The 18,811-nt window shown below is 62.5% G+C and overlaps 2 protein-coding genes across 4 annotated transcripts in view; one reads left to right on the top strand and one right to left on the bottom strand.

The window, feature by feature from the left end:
• HIC1 (HIC ZBTB transcriptional repressor 1) lies at nt 1-4,471 on the top strand. The gene is made up of 2 exons (XM_054647147.2): nt 1-357; nt 1,042-4,471. Exons 1-2 carry the CDS (start codon nt 306-308, stop codon nt 2,985-2,987), a joined length of 1,998 nt encoding a protein of 665 aa, XP_054503122.1. The 5' UTR covers nt 1-305; the 3' UTR covers nt 2,988-4,471.
• A 303-nt stretch (nt 4,472-4,774) lies between these two features.
• The window catches only part of SMG6 (SMG6 nonsense mediated mRNA decay factor), a 107,971-nt gene continuing 93,934 nt past the window's right edge, over nt 4,775-18,811 (bottom strand). For all 3 annotated transcript variants that reach the window (XM_077188674.1, XM_054646859.2, XM_054646860.2), the window contains exons 16-19: nt 12,054-12,207; nt 8,659-8,870; nt 8,341-8,422; nt 4,775-6,825 (exon numbers count right to left, since the gene is read on the bottom strand). In XM_077188674.1, coding sequence (XP_077044789.1) covers nt 6,695-6,825; nt 8,341-8,422; nt 8,659-8,870; nt 12,054-12,207 — 579 coding nt within the window. In that variant the 3' untranslated portion in view covers nt 4,775-6,694. The remainder of the gene's footprint in view (nt 6,826-8,340; nt 8,423-8,658; nt 8,871-12,053; nt 12,208-18,811) is intronic.

The raw sequence follows: 18,811 nt of genomic DNA, 5'->3' as shown, positions 1-18,811 counted from the left end.
GGTGCCCCGCCCGGGGATGGGAGGAGGAAAACCTCCCGCCGTCCCTTTAACAGCCAGCGGCGCTGCTCGGAGTTCAGGCCGGGGTCAGGGGGAGTTCGCAGCCCGGGTTTCACCTCCGAGCTGGCGGCGTCGGGAACCCCGAGGAACCGCTGCTGCTTCTTCCACAACCACCTCCTCCTCCTCTTCCTCCTCCTCCCGTTCCGTAGGACCGGCCGGGAGCGCGGGGTATGGAGGAAGAGAAGCAGCAGAGGAAGAGGAGGGTGGAGGGGAGCAGCAACCGGCGGCGGCCCCCACGGGGCTGAGCCATGAGAGTTCACCGAGACCTCAGCTGGTTGGCGGAGGCCACCGGACGCCCAGGTAAAAGGAGGGGGGGAACACCCCGAAATGCGGGGAAATCGGCCGAAAAAGCCGCTCCGCGGGCTCTTGGCTTCACGCACCTGGGCGGGGGGCACCGGCACCGGGACGGAGGCGGGGAGGGGAGGTCCCGCTGCCCCCCACACCCCCGACCGTCCCCCCGCTCACCTCGAGGGGGGGAGAGGAAACGGGGGCGGGGGGCGCCCGGGGGGTCCGGCCCGCCGCCTCCCGGGACCGGGGCGCATAAGAAGCGGGGAGGCGCGGCGGGGAGCGGGGACCGGCGGCCGGGCGGGCGGTGGCGGGCACCGGCTCGGGGTGTTCCCCCCTGCTCTCCCCTGGCAGGTGGGCGCGGGGTCTCGGGATCCCACGGCTGGCGGGGCCGGGGCGCGGCACTGGCGGCGGCGGCGGCGGGTGATGTCACTTTCTCCAAAACCCTCCGGGGGTTTTCGCCCCCCTCCCGCCCCCCCGACCCGCCGAGAAACGAGCCCCCATATAAGCGGTGGCACCGGCCGGGCGGCCGCGCAGAGCGGCCGGGACTCAGCGGTGCGTGGGGCTCAGACCCGCCCCCGCCACGCCGCCCACCCCACGCGTGGGTGAAGCTCCGGCCGCGCACGTCGAGCCCCCCGCGCGTTGCGGCGGGCCCGCGGGGCCGGGCACGGCGCTGACGGGGCGGCCGCTGTGTTGCAGGGCGGCGGGCGAGGAGCGGGATGCTGGACGCCATGGAGGTGCCGAGCCACTCGCGGCAGCTGCTGCTGCAGCTGAACACGCAGCGCACCAAGGGCTTCCTGTGCGACGTGATCATCGTGGTGCAGAACGCGCTTTTCCGTGCGCACAAGAACATCCTGGCCGCCAGCAGCGCCTACCTCAAGTCGCTGGTGGTCCACGACAACCTGCTCAACCTGGACCATGAGATGGTGAGCCCCGGCATCTTCCGCCTCATCCTCGACTTCATCTACACCGGCCGCCTGGCCGAGTGCGAGCCGGGCAGCGAGCAGAGCCTGGGTGCTGTGCTGGCTGCCGCCAGCTACCTCCAGATCCCCGGCTTGGTGGCCCTCTGCAAGAAGAAGCTGAAGCGCAGCGGCAAGTACTGCCACCTGCGCGGGGGCTACGCGCCCTACAAGCTGGGCCGCGGGCTGCGGGCCGCCACGCCGGTCATCCAGGCTTGCTACTCGGGGACGCCACGGCCCGTGGACCTGCCTCCCGTGGAGCCGGCGGCGCCTCTCAACACTCAGTGCGGGGAGCTGTACGCCTCGGCCGCCCAGGGCGCCCCGCTGCACCCCCACGGGCTGTGCCCGCCCGAGCGCCACTGCTCGCCGCCCTGCGGCCTCGACCTCTCCAAGAAGAGCCCCACCGGCCCCTCCGCCCAGCTCCTGCCCACTGACCGCCTGCTGCCCAGCGAGCCCCGCGAGCCCTCGCTGCCCCCGCGGCACGACAGCCCTCCTGTCAGCGCCGGCCTCCTGGGCAGCCACGCCGCTGCCTACAAGGACTCCCCGCCGGGCGCTGAGCCGGGGGGACACCCGCACGCCCCCGACCCCTTCCGCAGCACGCCGCCCTGCGCCGAGCCCCCGCTGCCCCGCGCCGACGGGCGAGAGCTGATGTACCGCTGGATGAAGCACGAGCCCCTGGGCCCCTACCTGGACGAGGGGGAGGCGGAGAAGGAGCTGGAGCGAGAGGAGAAGGCCGAATCGCCGCCTGCGGCACCGCAGCCCCGCTACCCCAGCGTGGAGAGCAACGACCTGGAGCCTGACAACAGCACGAGCGAGGAGACGGGCAGCAGCGAGGGCCCCTCGCCCGGCGACGCGCTGGATCGCTACTGCAACCACCTGGGCTACGAGCCGGAGAGCCTGGGCGACAACCTGTACGTCTGCATCCCCTGCGGCAAGGGCTTCCCCAGCTCCGAGCAGCTGAACGCCCACGTGGAGGCCCACAACGAAGAGGAGCTCTATCACAAGGCGGCGGCCGAGCAGGCCGTGCCCTTCCTGGACAAAGGTGGCCCGGGGCTGGGTGACATCTTGCGGCCTTACCGCTGCTCCTCCTGCGACAAGTCCTACAAGGACCCGGCCACGCTGCGGCAGCACGAGAAGACGCACTGGCTGACGCGCCCCTACCCCTGCACCATCTGCGGCAAGAAGTTCACGCAGCGCGGCACCATGACCCGCCACATGCGCAGCCACCTCGGCCTGAAGCCTTTCGCCTGCGACGCCTGCGGGATGCGCTTCACCCGCCAGTACCGCCTGACCGAGCACATGCGCATCCACTCGGGCGAGAAGCCCTACGAGTGCCAGGTGTGCGGCGGGAAGTTCGCCCAGCAGCGCAACCTCATCAGCCACATGAAGATGCACGCGGCCGGCCCCGACGGCAAAGCCAAGCTGGACTTCCCCGACAGCGTCTACGCCATGGCCCGGCTCACCGCCGACCAGCTGGGGCTCAAGCAGGAGAAGGCGGCCGAGCTGCTGTCCCACACCTCGCACTTCCTCAGCGACCCCAAGGCCATGGAGAGCCTCTACCCCCTGGCCAAGTTCACGGCCGAGCACCTGGGGCTGAGCCAGGACAAGGCGGCCGAGGTGCTGGCGCAGGCTCCACACCTCCACACCGAGGCCGCCCGGACCATAGAGCGATACTCGCCCCCCTAGCACCGGCCTGGCCGGGGGGCTGGGGGGGCCGCTGGGCTCCCCTCGCTGCCCCGTGTGGAGCTGGGGGGGGGGCGAGAGGTGATGGGTGCTCGTCCCCAGGCGCTGCCGGCGGTCCCGGAGAACTCGCTCAGTAGCGAAGGTGCCATGAGAGCTGCTCCGGGATGGATGGACGGCGTGTCCCTCGGGAGAAGCCGACAAATCAGGGACTGACCCCGCGGCACCTCCGCCCCTGGCCGTGGGGGGTGCCGGGACCCCGGCACCGGGCGGCAGCGACGCACAAGCTGTGAGGCCGGGCTGCGCCCCGAGGCTTTGGAGGACATGAGCCCGCTCCTTACCTCAGGGCTGCCCCCGGGCCAGGGGACGCCCTCGGCAGCCGCCGCGTCGCTCCGGCCCCGCGCTGGGAGCCGCCGGCGCTCGGCTTTGCCGCGACGGGACCCGGACTGTGCCTCCCCGAGCGCCGTGAGTAGTTCGTCCGTCGTGGCCGGAGCGACGGCTCCGTGTGAGCGGGAGCGGCCAGCGCTGGGCTGGGGGTGTGTGCCCGAGCATCCCCCGGGGGCTCGGGACGGACTGACGGAGGGGGACGGTGCGGGCTGAGCAGCGGGCGCGGGACGGGACAGCGGCGGTCACGTCCATGCTGGGGGGGCCGGGGAATCGCGATGCTCCTCGCCCCGAAGCAAGCACTGACCTCCCGTCCCCAGCGCAGGGGCTCAGCCGGCTGCTCCCCGTGTTTTTGGGAGGTGGGGCAGGGCCTGTCCCAGACTGAGCCCCTGGGCCCTGCCTCGCCATCAGGGATGCCCGGGGCACCCGGGCCAGCCCCGGGACCCGGCGGATTCGCCCTCGGGCGGCCACACTCGCCTTGATTATTTTTTATTTTTTTATTTTTTGCCAAAGACGCCCGTCTCCAGCGCGGCCGGGCCGGGCCGGGGGGTCCATGACAAAGACAAAGCGGTCTCTGGTTTGTCAGCTACGGGAGGTGGGCAGGGGCTGCGGGAGGGGGCGGTGGGGCAGAGCCCAGGGGGGTGATGTGACCTGGGGCCGAGTCCCCCCCGGGCACCTTCTGCCAGCACCGCACCCCCTCTCCCACCTTCTGCTCGGTGTGGGCCAAGTCCCCCCAGCCTGGACCCCCCCGGCCCGTGCCCTGACCCCTCCGTTGGGGCAAATGTGAAGCTTCTCCCCCCTCCTGAGCCCCCTCCTCTCCTTTGCACACGAGGCTCCGGGCGGCCGCCAGCAGCGACTGCCCCCGGCCTCGCAGCCACTGTGCCTTAGCCTGAGCTGCCGCTCCTGCCCAGCTGCCCCCGAGCCTCCCGGGGCTGCCCCGGTCCCCCGGAGCTGCCGTGGGGTGACTGCGGCGGTGGCAGCACCCAAAGCACAGCTGGCAGCGCCCAGCGGGGCCCCGGCCCCCCCTGTATCACGTCCAATTTGTACACGGGCTTCTCGCCCTTTTTTTTTTCTATAGTCAAAACGGAATGAGCAATAAAATGACATTAACACGCGTGGCCTCGCGTTCTTCTCTGGGGAGGGGCTTGGCTGGTGCAGGGCTGAAGCTGAGCACGGCTGGGAGTGAACCCAGGGGTCACCTGGGGGTGCAGAGCTGCAGGGAGGGGACCCAAGGGGCTCTGTTGTGCATCTGGTTAGCCCAGACTCCCTCAGCTGGGGGGCAGCAGCAGACGCAGGTGGGACAGGGCCGCTGTCATCCTTACAATGTGTCCCACTGCTGCCCCTCCCTGGTGTCCCCCACCCCAACCTCAGCAGCAACTCATGGGCTGACAACAAATGACACACCATGCTGCACTGACACACGTTTAATACTAAAAATCATTAAAACCAATTTAACATCCCGAATGCGGGCGCTGCCCCGAGACAAGGGCTCCCAGCAGCCTGGCAGGGACGGCCCCAGGTGCTCAAGCTCTGCTCACTGTTGTGCCACCTGGTCTGCTGGCACCAAAACTGTCCCATGGCTGAGCCTGTGACACATCTGGCAGAGCTGCAGGGCCCTCCAGGCTGGTGGTACCTCGGAAAGGAGCGCTGGGGCAGCGCCGTAAGAAAACAAACACTGAAACACACCCGGTGTGGAGGAGAAGGCGAAGTCTCTGCAAAGCTGGCAGCCAGCACGGCTGTGGGCAAGGAATCAGGGTGTGGGTGCTGTGCCAATGGCTCCGTGTGCCCCACAGCAGCCATGGGCACCCCAAAGTCTCTGTGCCCGGTGCCCCGGGCTGGGCGCTGCTCTGGCACAGGTCATCCAGCACAGTCTGTGTGTCCATCGCGCTGCCGAGGCTCTGACCCTGCTGCTGGCCCTGCCCCTGGGGCTGGGGGCTGGCACTGGGGTGGCTGGCACAGGGGTGACTGAGCTTCCTGATGCAGACTCTGGGTCTGAGCCACCCACACAGGAAAGGAAAACGCTGGGCTCTGTCCTGCTGCTTCCTCTGCCACCTCTGACACTTCCCTCCCACGGCTGCGGCGCCCCAGCGGGGACCAGGGGTGGCCTTGGGGCTGCTCCCACCCTGGCTCAGGGGACTGGGACTTGACAGAGCTCCAGGGGCTCTGGTTCAGGGGTTAATGCTCCCTCTTAGCTTCTGTATCTGGTGTGTCACTGGGGATGGGACACTTGGTGATGGGACAAGGTGGGGTGTGGAAGGCTTAGCAGCACCCCAACCCCAAATCCAAGTGCAAAATGACCCAGGGACGAGGCAATGGCTCCATCCATGGACCCTCTCAGCTAGGCAAATAATGGGGCTGAGCATTTCTGTGGTTCTCTCTGACTCTGCAGCCATAGGCAGAAGCCAGATCCCACATGGAAGAGGGGCCTGTGGCAATGTGAGGACACACAGTACCCATGAGACAGCCGGTCCTGGGGTCCTTGGAGAATTCTGTTAGCCTCACACTGAGTCCTAGGTCAAAAGCATGCCTAAAGGTAGCAGGGTAGGACTAAGGGGTTTGGGGGAGAAGGGAAGGGGAAAGTAACAGCTGGGGTGGGCAGGGGATCAGGACAAAGCAGCTCTGGGGGTGTTCAAAGCCTCCCCCAGCAAAGCAGGCAGGGCACACACCTGAAAACTAACCTACACTGAAAAAATGAAACTCAACAAGCAAACCCCGCACCACGGAGAGGACAAACCCCTCTGCAAGCAGCACTCCTGCGTGGGGCAGCACACGGTGGGGAAGGGGATGGGGACCTGGGGCTGTCTGGCCATGCAGGACAAATAGGCTGGGGCAGGGGGAAACCTGCCCTCGAAACCCATGGCCTCTCCAAGGGGTACAGGCTGGACTAAACAATCCCAAAGTCTTGTGCCGGCGTGTCCCCAATCTCTGCCCTACGCAGCCTACAAACCCAAAGAGCCACCAAGGCGTGACTCGAGCTCTCTGCACCCAAGCAAACCAAGCAAAAGGCTGGTGATCCAGCACAGGGCTCACCCAAAGCTTCCCTCGCCAGCGGGGCTCTCCAGCTCCGCGCTGGCACTGCCCAAAGGCCGGCGGGCCCCTCAAGGGCCCAGCCTCCACGTGAACCATCCACAGCAATGACCTTCCCAGCTGCTCTGCCCTCGGGGGGCCCTTCTCAGCACGGCCATTCCGGGGTGGGTTGAAGACGTGGCGTTTATTGTTCGTGGTGGGCTGGCGGCGGTGGCGGCGCGGCGAGGCGGCCGCTGGAGCCGGGCTCCCGCCGTCAGGGGCTGCGTGACTCCCTCAGGGGCCCTGGGCCCCCCTTGGCCTCCTCAGCCCTCCTGAGCCCACTTGAGGAAGGTGGGGATGTCCCGCACCGGCACGTTGCGGGTCAGCGCTTTGACTCGCAGGTTCCGGTCGTCCGTCAGCAAAACCACTTCCCTGAGCAAACGGATGGGATCGTCTGCAACGAGACACACACGGAGCACAGTGAAGCTCTGACCTGCCCCAGGCCTTCATCCATCCCATGGTGTGCTCCCCTACCCTCCCTGCTCCCTGCCAAGCTTCCTGGTGGGCCTCGCACACAGCCCGGCATCCCCAAGGCCAATCTGCTCCCCTCTCTGTGCTGCCCAGGGATGATTTGTGATCACTGCCCACTGCCCACAGGGGTGGTGGACTGGCCACAGGCTGGGAAGAGGAGGTCCCTGCCTGACCCAGGCCAGGAAGACGGCCTGCGACCCTGGCTCCAGCAGGAAGCTGGTGCTATTATTCTGTTGATCTCATTATAAGATCTAAAGCCACCCCTTATTTTTTGTGGAGCTTTTTTGGAGTCGCCACTGACACCGAGGCGTTTCTGGCTGGGGCTCAGACAGACACTGGGAGTTGATGCCTGAGAAAGAACCAGAGGGATCTTGCCCCCAGATGGATGAGCTGCCCCGCACGCAACGCGCCGGGCTGGGATGTGGGAGCCACGCTTACGTGTCTGCGAGGCAGGGGAAGCATATGGGCTATGTGTAAGCAGCTGGGTCCTGTGACCAGAGCACTGTTCCTATGAGCACAGGAAACACAGTGCCTCCGAGCCAGGACGGGAATGGAAAAAACAGAGTTTATGGGAGCCCAACATGGGCCCAGATTGGCTGCGCAGGGAGCAGCAGGACGAGGGGAAGGGGAGGGTGGCCAGGAATGTGGGCTATGGTCACGGTGTTGGGGCTGGGGATGGTGGGCAAGCACCTGGCTGGCCTGTGCTGGAAGGAAGGGAATTGGGGGCTCAGCGGGAAGGCAGGGCAGGGATTGAGAGCTGCCTCAAGTGGGAGCGGGAGGTTTTGCGCGGACACTTTAAGAAATGTGTAACAATAAACATCCTCTGCCCCGCGCTGGTGACGCGCCTCCTTGTTACAAACCAGAGGCTGTCAGCTTGTCAGGCCCCATTCCCCATAATCCACATGATTTCAAAATTCAGCATCATTTGCACATAAACATTTGGTGACGGTTTCTCTGTGAATCTGACAAGTTAAGCTGCTAAGAATTCGTGCTGACAAATGCGGGTTGATTTCTTGGGCAGCTGCTGATGTGATTCCCATCCCTGCCGCCCTGGCAACAGCCTGGAGGCTGTCTGGTCCCAGCACACATGGCTGATGCCAACCAGGAATGCAGAGGAAAAAGAGTCCTGGACAGAAGGCATCAGGGGTCATGGGGAGGAGACATTTTCTGGCCCTTTGTCACCACAAAAAATGGATCTGTGGATGTTTATGGTGTGTTGGTCACAGGCCAGGGCATCCCCAAGGTGCCATGAGGTGACATTTTGGCAATGAGGTGGGAGAGCCACAGCCTGGGGCTGACCTGAGGCAGGAGGTGGCACCTTGGTGTTGAAAGAGGCAAAATGCAGGAGGGAAACAGATCCAAGGGTCATGAAAGAGAAACGGGAGGAGTCTGTGGAATGCCACAGAATAGGGACAAAGAGGATGTGAGGATGTCCCACCTTTGTTGGAGGGCATGAAATCCTTGGCCTTGTCATTGCAATAGTGGAGGCAGCAGGACAGAATCAGGTCATCATTGTTTCCCTGGAAAAGAAAGGGCAAGGTTACCTTTGGCAGGGAAAACTTTGTACCCCCACCACCCTGACTGCTGCACGGCCTCGAGACACCCCAACACAGCTCAGTGAGAGCAGGGACACAAGGGCCTGCTCAGCCAGCTGCAAAGTGGGGGCACAGAGCAACCCCCTGCCAGAGCTCATGGACCTCAGGGCCCCTGGTTTTCCAGAGGAGGTGATGGCAAAGAGCTCCCCGATGCCCCTTACCTGCTGGCCAGTGGTGTCCTCACTGCGGAAGGAGATGGACTCCAGCTCGTTGCCTCGGCTGGTCAGAGCCCTCAAACAGTTGTCCCTGCTCTCAAATCGCTCCTCCAGGAACTCGATGGACTTCCTGGCTCTCTCCTGCACTTGGCGGGCATAGCCTGCAGCCCGGTGCTCCATCTCTGGGCCCTTGGCCAGGCCATCCAGCTCGTTTATCACTTCAAACAGGAAGAGGAGGTACAGTTACTATGGGACAAGGTGCTCCCGTGACCTGCTGCTGGAGCATGCAAGTTGCCAAGGCCTCAGGGCCGGGGCACTGGGAGCTGGCTCAGGAAATCTGGGTTCAGCTGCTGCAGTGTCCCTGTGCTCCTGGACTTGGCTGCAGGTCTGGAAAAGCTTTGCTGCCTTCCACCTCCGTGGGTCACCTGGGTCAGCCCCGAGAGCTCAGGCACCTCACCCCCGCAGTGTAACTGGTGAGGGCAACTGGCTCTGCCCTGCCAAACGCTGGGGAGCACTGCTGTGCCCCCCATCCCACACTGCTGTACCATGCCAACAGCACGTCCGTGCCCAGGGCTGTCAGGAAACCCTGAACTCCTGCATCCTGCTCCTCTATCTCCGAGCACAGCGCTGGCCCGTGGCACTGTGCCTCCTGCCCGTGTGGCACTGCTGCCTCTGACTGCAGGGCTGCACATGGGAACAGGAAGCAGGCAGTTCCCACCCTGGCACTATTTCCCACACAAATCCCAGGCCTGTTTTCCCACTTGAAGCCACCACCCCGTGCTCCTGGCAGGGAACACGCTCCTTTCAACGCCTCACCTATCTGGCTTTGCGCATCTGTCCTGCCTCGAGACGAGCTTGGAATCCAGGTGGATTCCCAGCCTGTTCACCTTGACTGGAACCTCTTGTACTGCTGCCAAGGGGTTGGGAACTCCAGCTGCTCCATCCTGACGAGCCCAAGGGACCCCAGAACTCCAGGAGGGACCAACCCTTGGGTGCTGGGGCTGCTGGAAGAGCCGCTTTGCATGTGTGAGTGATGATGCTTCTGAGCACATCTGGACACACCCTTGTATGCCTGGCCTCACAGCTGGCAGCAGGGCTGGGCACACAAACGTGCATCCAGATGTGCAAACAAGTGTCCCCTGGCTGTGCTGGTGTGCAGGGCTGTGTGTGCACAGAGCTGGTGTGCACGTGTGTGCGAGGGAGCCTCTGCACTCTGTGTGTGTGTGTGTGTGTGTGTGTGTGTGTTTGAGCCATGGCTTCATTTCTGAAGATTGTTTCCGAGCTTGGAGCCAAGTCCTGAGTTCAAGTGGGAACTATGCATTCCTTGGGGGGTTCGGGGAGAGAGCTCGGGGTCTGAGGCCTCTCCCCAGTGCTGTGAATCACTGCCCGGGGAGCCTGCGTGATCGCTCTGTCCCATGGTGAGACTGGCACTCACTGTCTGGGTATTCCAATTAAATCTGCGTGGAGCTGCTTTGCTCTTCCCTGGCTGGAGACTCTTCTTGCTACCGACCTGATGCTGCCATTTCCACACAATGCACGGCTGGGCCCGGGGTGGGGGGAGCCGTGCAAGAACGGAACATCAAACAGGAAAAGCTGGTATTCCCTCCCGAAATCCGCCTTCCTGCTTCCAAGCTAAACAGGCTTCAAAGGGGAGGCTTGTTTGTGCTTCTGCACCAGGCCTGGCTTCTCCATGGCGGGGTCAGGCTCAAGGAGCACGGAGCAGGTTAAAGAGCAAGAGAAACAAACCCAACGAGAAGCCAAGCGCTTAACCCCTTGCTGCACCCCCGGGAAGAGCAGGGAGCAGTGCTGAGGGAAGGGCACTGGGCCTCTCTCCAGCCTGCCCATGGGACATGGCACCAAGACCTCTGTTCCCAGCAGCCACAGGCCCAGAGGATGGCTTCCTCCTGCCCATACTGATGGCTGTCCTGGGGGATGAGGGGGAATGTGACCAGCCTGTGCATGGACAGGGAATTGCTGGCTTTGGGGTGCTTCTGGGGGCTTGTGGCAGCAGTGGGAGATGAGTTACTCTGTTCCCATATGATGAGGCAGCAGGACAGGAGGGCACTAGAAGTGCTCAGTTGTGCCTGTGGCAGGGCAGGCCAGGCTCCTTTTGCAGGTTGAGGGCAGCAGTATCTTGGACAGGGGGAGGACCAGAGTTTTCAGCTGTCCTGCTGCCCTTGGCTGGGGTTTGATGGAGAAGTCTCCCAGCAACAACTGGAGTGCACCAGGAGGCAAAGCCATGGCTCCAGGGCAGGTTCCTGCCTCTCCCAGGTGTTAACATGCCCCACAGCCCCCAGGGCTTCCCAGGCTCTGCTGGTGCTGCTGACTGCCTTCCCTTAGCTTAGCTGCAGTGCCAAGCCACGGAGCAACTTGGCAGCTCCTGTGCTGAGCTGGGCAGGCATCCAGCCCTGCTCTCCCCACCCAGGGGTGCCAGCCCCAAGAATCCCTCCTGAGCTGGGCTGCTCAGCCTGAGGGGAAGGGCAGCAGCTGGATATTGGCTCTGGGACAGGCAGAGCTGAGAAGGAACCCCCACAATGGCTCGGAGGGCAGCACCCCCACATGCCACGGGGTGCACCTGTGCCACCTCACTGCCTGACACCCACAGAACCCAGCTGGTCCCCATCCTCTGGGGGCTGTGGACGGGATGTGGGCTCTGCAATGCCCAGCCCCACTCCTGCCCCAGCCTCTCCTGCTGCCCCTGGGGATGCTGTGAGTGCCAGGCTGGCACCGGGCCGTGCCAGGCGCCGCGGTGGCACTGGCAGGAGGAGCGGCACCTCCAGCCCGGAGCGTGATCAAACATCCAGAGCAAAGGCACGGGCCCAGGGCTGCACCACCCCGGGAGACCACCCAGCAGCACAGCCGTTATCTGCCAGGGCCAGTGTTTACCAATAACGGGAACCAGCTTGCTGTTTTACTGCGAGCTTTATAAGGAGAAAAAGAAGGGCTGGGCTTGAGCAGCTCTGAGACGCTGCTGGGACACAGGCCGGCCATTTGCTCAGCCTGCCTAAGCCCCAGCTCAGCTGGGATAAGCTATCTGCTCTGATTGTTTAACAATTCCTCCTCCTTGCTCCCTTCGAAATTCCCTCCAAATCCTGTTTAACACCCATCTGCTTTCTGCCAGCCCCCTGGCACCCCCAAATGCAGCACTGGGAGAAGTTTGCTGAGTGGTGTGGGCAGAGGGCTGGCAGGGAGGGAGCAGGGTGACAGGGGCTGAAGGAATGCCAACAACGACTGGGATGAGACAGGGCAGGATGAAGTCCAGTCCCACGGCACAAGCTGACCAGCTCCAGACCACACAGGCACTGAGGGCACGTGGGGCATGGAGAGAGGGAGCCAGCCTGGAGGAACAGACCACACCAGGGGAGAGGGGGAGCCCCCACCACAGCACTGGCCCTACTCACCGATCAGGGGCACCACCAGGATGAATTTCCTGCAGTCCAGCAGCGTGACCAAACTGCCCAGGTGGTCGATGAAACCATTGGTGTCTGGGACCAGAAAGACAGGTCTGATCTCCAGCTCCATCTGCCTCATTTGGCTCTGGTCTTTCAGCACGGCCTGGAGGAGAAGGAAGGACACATGGTGAGTAAGGAGGATGTCAGTCCTATGATCCATGGACCCTGAGAGCAGAAGATAAGCCTGGCTGGCACGTACAGATCCAGGGGAAGGGGATGGGAGGAGGCTGCATCCATCCCACCTGCACACCCCAAACATCAGCTCTTGCAGGCCCACAGTACGCATGGGAGCAGGATGGCAAAAGCCTCCAAGAAAACATTCTCCTAGAAAAACAGCCCTGTCCAGGCTTTGGGAGAACTGGCATTGGCCTTGAAAACTGAGGTATTTTGGGAATTGTCCTATTTGTGGGACTGGCAGTTGCCAGGATCATCTGCACTGGTGCCAAGGGGGAGGGAGGACAGGGGTTCTGGGGCTTCACATGGAAATAGGTCAAGGTGACAAGAGACAAAACAAACCAGTTTGGGATGCATAAGTCCTGCCAACAGCCTCCTAACACAGGGACCTCAAGCAGGCAGCCAGAGGTCTGTGGGGTAGGGATCCTTGGCTGAATATCTATTTCACTGTCCTACCACCTCCTGCACATGCCTTGCTTTTTCCAACTCCATCCAGCTGGGAAACCAGGTGGGTTCCAGCCCTGAAAGCTCACAGCACTGTCCTTGGTCAAGCCCTTCACACCCACAGAGACCAGAGGTGCTCACACTCGCAGGGGGAGGGTCTGCTGGGGCTGGCTGGCTGCCCTCTGGGCTGCACCTGGACCTCTGGCCCAAGTCAGCTGCCAAAACGGGACCCCAGAGCTCACGTATGACTTTCGAGGCTCTCGAAGGACTTGGGCTCTTCAGTAAGCCACAGGCTTAAAAAACTCAGGATGCTATTCTAGTGCTTCCTCTGCTTAAAAATAGCTTCCCTGGACTTGCTGATGTTTGTTGCCTCTAATAGGAACCGGTCACCCATGGAGCACAGCAGAGCTGCTGTGGAACACATCCACCATGCAAATCCTTCTGAGATCAGGCTTGGACCCACCAGATGTGCCCTGGGCACACGTGGTGACCACCAACCCTGTCCTGCCCAACGGTATGGGGAGCTCCCCCTGCCCACAGTGAGGATCCCAACCCTCCCTCAGTCATGCCAAACCCTCGGAGGCTCACTGGAACAACGAGCTGCATGGGCCAGCAGTGGCCATGGAAAGAAGTGGTTTTTAATTCATTTCCAAGTGTTGTCATCTGGCTTTAAATCAAGGCGGCTTGATGCTGCCACCTCCCACAAGTGTCTCCAGGCAAGGCAGCAAGCAGAACCTCACCACGTGCCTCCCACCCTCCTTCTGGCTGTGCTGGTCCCACAAACCCTTAGAGGAGGCAGGCAGAGCAGGGAGCACGTCAGGTCCTGTCTGCTGCATGCCAGCAGGAGGACAATGCCATCCCCATCACACAGAGGACACAGCAGTGTCCCCAGGCTGCAGCTCTGTACCAGCCACGTGCTAGATGCCATCCCTGCCTGTGCTCTGCCTTGGCACTCGCTGGTGGCACAGGAACTGTTGCAGTCGGGGACAACCTGGAACCAACCCCAGCATGGAGCTGCTGCTGCCCCCTCACCACAAGGAGAACAGCAGCTGGGTGTCACCACAGGGTTTTGGGGTGTGGGAGGAGCTGCTTGTCCCTGGGAGGCACTGGAGCCTGCTCCACCTGCCTTGGGGAGATAGAGAAAGGCCCCAGCGGCCAATGCAGAGACTCAGAGAGTGGCAACTCCCTCGTGGGGCTGCCATAGAGGTCAATGGCCCTGAAGCTGCAGGAAGTGGGGCTGAAACCACGCAGTCTCCACTGAACAGTGACAGTGCTATGTGAACAAGAGCTGGTGGCAGAGGGGACCCCCGCCTACACCCCAATTCACTTCCTGAGCCTGTGACTCAGCCCAGCCCGTGCAGGTGACCTCGGCAGTGTCAGCAGGACCTGCTGACCTGCTCAGCTCTCCCTCGGGCCGGCGGTGGCGGCAGGGAGGGCAGCACCCTCGTGTGTGGCATTTGCCCCGGCAGGGCCGTACCCGGCCGATTCCTGGCAGCCTCCAGCAAGGCCTGTGCCGGCCGTCACGTCCCATTCCGCTCCCCGGGCCGCCCGGTGAGAGAAGGACACAGGATGCGCCGGGAGTGAAAGAGCGAGGTCGGCGGGGAGCGTGCCAAGTCCCCGCGCACAGCTCCGGGCCGCTCGGGGAGCCAGAGGGAAACTCGCCTTTGCAGAGTTCAGAGGCCGGCAGCGAGATTTATTTTTGTTTGTGTGAGTAAAAGGCTGCAGAAGCCTCCGGCCAAGGGGTTTGGGGGAGAGAGGAGTGGCCTGTGATTCATGCGGACGCTGGCTGGCCCCACGCCAGAGATGAAAGGGAGCCCATGTGCGGCAGAACCGGGGAGGCCAGTTCTGCCTTAACCCTTCTGCCGGTCAGTGGGGCACGGTCCCATGCGGGTGTGGATCGGGATGTTCATGTTTGGGACTCAGCTTCTGTGCTTTTAGGGCTGCCAGAAGCGAGCTGCTGGTCCCAAGGTGCCTCAGTGTCCCTAAAATGAGGAGAAGGAGATGGTGGCCTGTGTGTCCACCTGGGAGGTGGGGTTTGGAAACCAGGGTGGATGGAACAGCAGGGGTACAGCCTCGCCCTGGCCCAAGTGTTTTGGGGCAGCCGGATTTTAGCTTTGGCTTATTTGGGTTAAACAAATAGGCTCGGCTTGGCTCAACTCAGTGGCAGGGTGACCCCACAGTGCTGGACGTGGCAGGGGACCTCTGAGACCAGGGGCCCCTTGTCCTCTTCTGGGCTGCCAGCTCCACTCCCCTCGCCTCCCGCACCCTCACGCTGAGGTGTCGGCACTGCCACCACCCGTAGCCCCCTCTCCATCCCTCTGTCCGGCCACGGGGGCTTCTCCCGGGAGCTGGGCCGGAGCCGCAGGTGGCTCCCCCGGCTGCCCCAGCTGGTGGCAGCACTGAGAGCAGACACTCCTGCACACGCAGTCCCAAATTCCCAGCTCATCCATCAGCTGCGATCACCTGGGGAATTCCCCGGAAGCCGATGCCCGTGTGAAGGCTCCTAGAGTGGGCAGGGGACGGGTCCCCCAAAAGCCAGGACTTTGTGCAGAGCGACAGGGGGGCGAACTGAGAGCCTCCACCACCAGCACAGAAAAGGAGAAGGCTCCACATGGACCCTGGAGCTTCGCACACGGACCCCAGAACTCTCTGCCCGTGGTGCCAGGATGGCAGAGAGGCCGATGAGAAAAGCGACAGGTCACACGGGGTCACGCCGCTCAGGCAGCACGGAAGGGCCAGCACCATCCTGCCAGCACCTCCGTCCCGCCACCACCCTCTCCCCAACCGCGGCCAAAGCCGGCGCCGCTGCCCCTTCCAACCCCGCGCTCTCCGCGGGGATCGGATTTTCCAGGGCCGAGAACAATGCCTCCTCCAAGCCTCTCTGCTCCAGGGCTTCCTCCTCCCAAGGCTCGTCCCCAGCGTCTTCCTCGGGAGTGAACGTGCCCCGTGGCTGGTAGCGCACCGGGGCCGCCGCCGTGGCGGAGCCGCCGTGGGTGGGTGTGCGCCTTCCGCAGGCAGCAGGCACCCGCTCCAGGCAGGTGCTGTGCGTGTGCGCCCGCCGCATTGTTCCTGCGGGGAGGGAGAGCGTGAATGGGACACGGCTAAATTTAGCCACTTACTCACACTACCGCCACAAAGGAGCGGCTGCATCTTAAGGGGGCGGCCGTTCCGTGGGCTCAGAAGGGACAGGAGAGAGGCTATTTTGGGAAGACATGTCATAATTGGCCGTCCCCGGTTGAGCTGCTTCTGTAATGCTGAGCAAAACAATAGCAGCATCCAGAGGAAGAGCCTGTTATGTTTCAGGTGGGATGTTTTCAACCGGTCAGGAAACTCGACCGCTCCCAGCGCGCAGCGGCGGCACAAAGGACAGGGGACGCTGAACAGCATGGACCGAGGGCTGGCCAAGCAGCAGGACAAGCTGTGGCTTGGGGACAGCCCTGTCTGAGAGAGCTGCCTGCCCCAGCAGTGTTGCTGCCACCTCTTCTTGTCCACCTGCCTGCCTGGTCTCTCCTCCCTCTAAACACCTGAGATGTGCCTGGTTTTTCACCTCGTGCTGATGCATCCCTGCTGTCAGCAGCTGGCACCAGCTCTGTCCCAGTGTGGGAATGTGGTGAGGGCAGTGGCAGGCTGGCAGTGGAGCCAGGGAGCTGTTTTGCATCTAGAGCTGACCAGGGACACAAGAAACCTGACCCTGCTCTGGTCTATCCTTCCTCTCAGAGTAATGGTTTGAGGTCTGTGCTTGTGTAGGGGAATGGAGCTGGGCTGAGTTCCCTCTAAAGCTGGTGCTGGCTGAGGGCCACCCATTTGCCATTTATCCTGCCTGGACCTGTGCTTCCCCAGCAGCTCCATAGTCCTGCAGATAGCCAGGACAGGGACAGGGGCCTAAGGAGAGCAGTGAAGCTCAAATCCCCCTCAAGGTGTCAATGAGCAGCACAGCTGGGCTGCCAGAGACTGGGGAGCAGGGCAAAGGCAGGAAAACCTGCAGGGGAGAAGGCAGTGACTTGATCCATGAGAAGTACTCTGCAAATCCCAGGTGAGGCTGTGACACTGCGCTCTCCTTGGGCACAGAAGGGAACCACACAGCCAAGAGATGAAGGCTTTGCACCCTGGGGGACTGCACACACCATCACAGATTCCACAGGAGGCAGCCACAGCACCTGGACCTGAGTCCCCACTGCTGTGTGGGGAGCTGAGTCCTGTGTGCTGAGCCAGGAGCCACATCTGCTGGACTCGGATGGAGCTGCGCCTTGTCCCCAGAAAAATGAAAGGGTGACTTGGAGAGCAGCTGACATTCCCTAGGTGGGCAGTGAATGAGAGGCTGGAACAGGGAAGGGAAAAGTTCCCCAGCTCCCATGAAACACTAAATCTGTTGGGAAGAGCAGAAAGGTCAAGGATCACAGGTTAAGAGGGAAAGTGGAGGGGGTGGATGCTGAGCTGGCTCCAACCTGGCCTCCCCCAGCAGCATTTTCCACCCGAGCTCCTCTGCTGCTCCAGCTGCGTGGTCAGTACCCGGGCAGGGAGAGCACTGGGGCAAGCACACATGTTGTGCTCCAGGCCATTCCCAGCCAGCTACGGCCTGGATGACTTTACTGAAGCCCCAAGGACTTCTCCTCCACCCCGCTCCTTCAGACTCCAAGTGCACCTCAGCTCTCAGCTGTGCAGCCCCTGAAGCTGCCCACACCCTCATTTTGACCTCTCTCTGCCTGCGAGCATCGGCCCCAGCACGGCTGAGGAGGAAGGGAGGAGCAGGCCGGGGGGAGAAAGCCCCTGACAGCATCAGGCAGCCCCCACTGTCCCTGCAGAGTGGGCAGCGGCCATCCCGGGGGGCCCCGGTGCAGCTGCGGCGCTGCCCTCCCCGAACATGTGCAGTTCCTGTTTGCTGTGTCTGTACAAGGCACTGGGAAGTGGGGAATTTACTTACACCTCCCGCTTAACAACCATGGGAGGCTGGAAGGCTTCAGGCCGCTTTAATTTACGGCCCATCTCTCCAATCTCTCACTCGTTTTTTTGTTGCTGCTTTTTCTTCCTCCTCGCATTAACGTGACCCAGGTACCTGCCAACAATAATGGACTCGCTTGTGGGGGCGGCCCCTCCCTCCCAGCACACAAACTTCTACCTTGATATGGATTGCTCCGAATTCAAATGAAAAAAAAAAACTAAAATAAAAAGGGGGGAGAAAAAAAGAGAAAAAAGGCGAAATCTGCAAAGGTTGGGGTGGGTTTGGAAAAGCGAAGCGCAGTGGTTCTGGGCCCGGCGCCAGTAGCCCGAGGGTACACATGTGCAGGCTCTCCCAGTAGGGCCTTCAGCAGCCCTGTTTTACAACCACCTCGGCACACACTGCAGAGTTCACGCATATGGCCAGACAGATGTGTCTGGCTTACGTTCAAGGCTGGAAAATGAAGAATTATGGAAGTGAAGGGCCCTGGGCATTAGAGAGGGCGGAGGTGAGGGGGAGGGGAGCCAGGGAGAATTTTTCCTCTGCTGAGAAATCCTCATCTGGGCCGTGAGGCTGGAGGAAGAGGGGTTGCGAGCGAGGAGGCAGCCAACAGCCATCCATGCATGTGAGATCGCTCTTAAAGCAACAGGGTGCATCTGCTCCCAGTTCAACCAGTTTACTTCACCAGCTCCCACTGGGAAACACGCTCTCCTCAGGCCAGGGCCAGGCCAGGATCACCTGCATCCCGTCTGTTTGTCCCCATAACGATGGCAACGTTCTGGCTCCAGCAGCCCTTCACAGACTATTTTTCCGCCGCTGGCTCCTGCATGAACTCTGCTGTTCACGTCCCACCCTCTCCCTTGTCTGTGCCCCGTTGCACAGGAAGGCTGATTTCTCACCAAATCTGGCTGTCACGGAGCCTCTGCCCTGGGTGGGGGCACAGCTCACTGGCACACACACAGAGGAGCTGCTGGCCTGGGGCACAGCTCGCTGCCTGGCACACACTGCACTGCAGCCAGCAGCCAAAGCACTGCCCTGCCACTCCTGGGTGTGCTGGCAGCTCCACAGGGAAGCTGTGTCTGGCTTCAAGTGGGTCCCCAAAACCTTCATTTCAAGGCCTGTGAGGGCAGAAACCCTCATTTCTTACCCAGGG

Source organism: Agelaius phoeniceus, chromosome 20 (genome assembly GCF_051311805.1).
Source record: "Agelaius phoeniceus isolate bAgePho1 chromosome 20, bAgePho1.hap1, whole genome shotgun sequence".
Classification (NCBI taxonomy): Eukaryota; Metazoa; Chordata; class Aves; order Passeriformes; family Icteridae; genus Agelaius; species Agelaius phoeniceus.
Note: the sequence above shows the minus strand (reverse complement) of the source record. Positions and strands in the feature narration are given on the sequence as shown.

What these genes read in the sequence shown, in the direction of transcription:
- HIC1 (XM_054647147.2), top strand. Translation starts at nt 306, where the DNA reads ATGAGAGTTCACCGAGACCTCAGCTGGTTGGCGGAGGCCACCGGACGC. An exon ending in GGAGGCCACCGGACGCCCAG is followed by an intron (nt 358 to 1,041) that starts GTAAAAGGAGGG and finishes GCTGTGTTGCAG; the next exon opens with GGCGGCGGGCGAGGAGCGGG.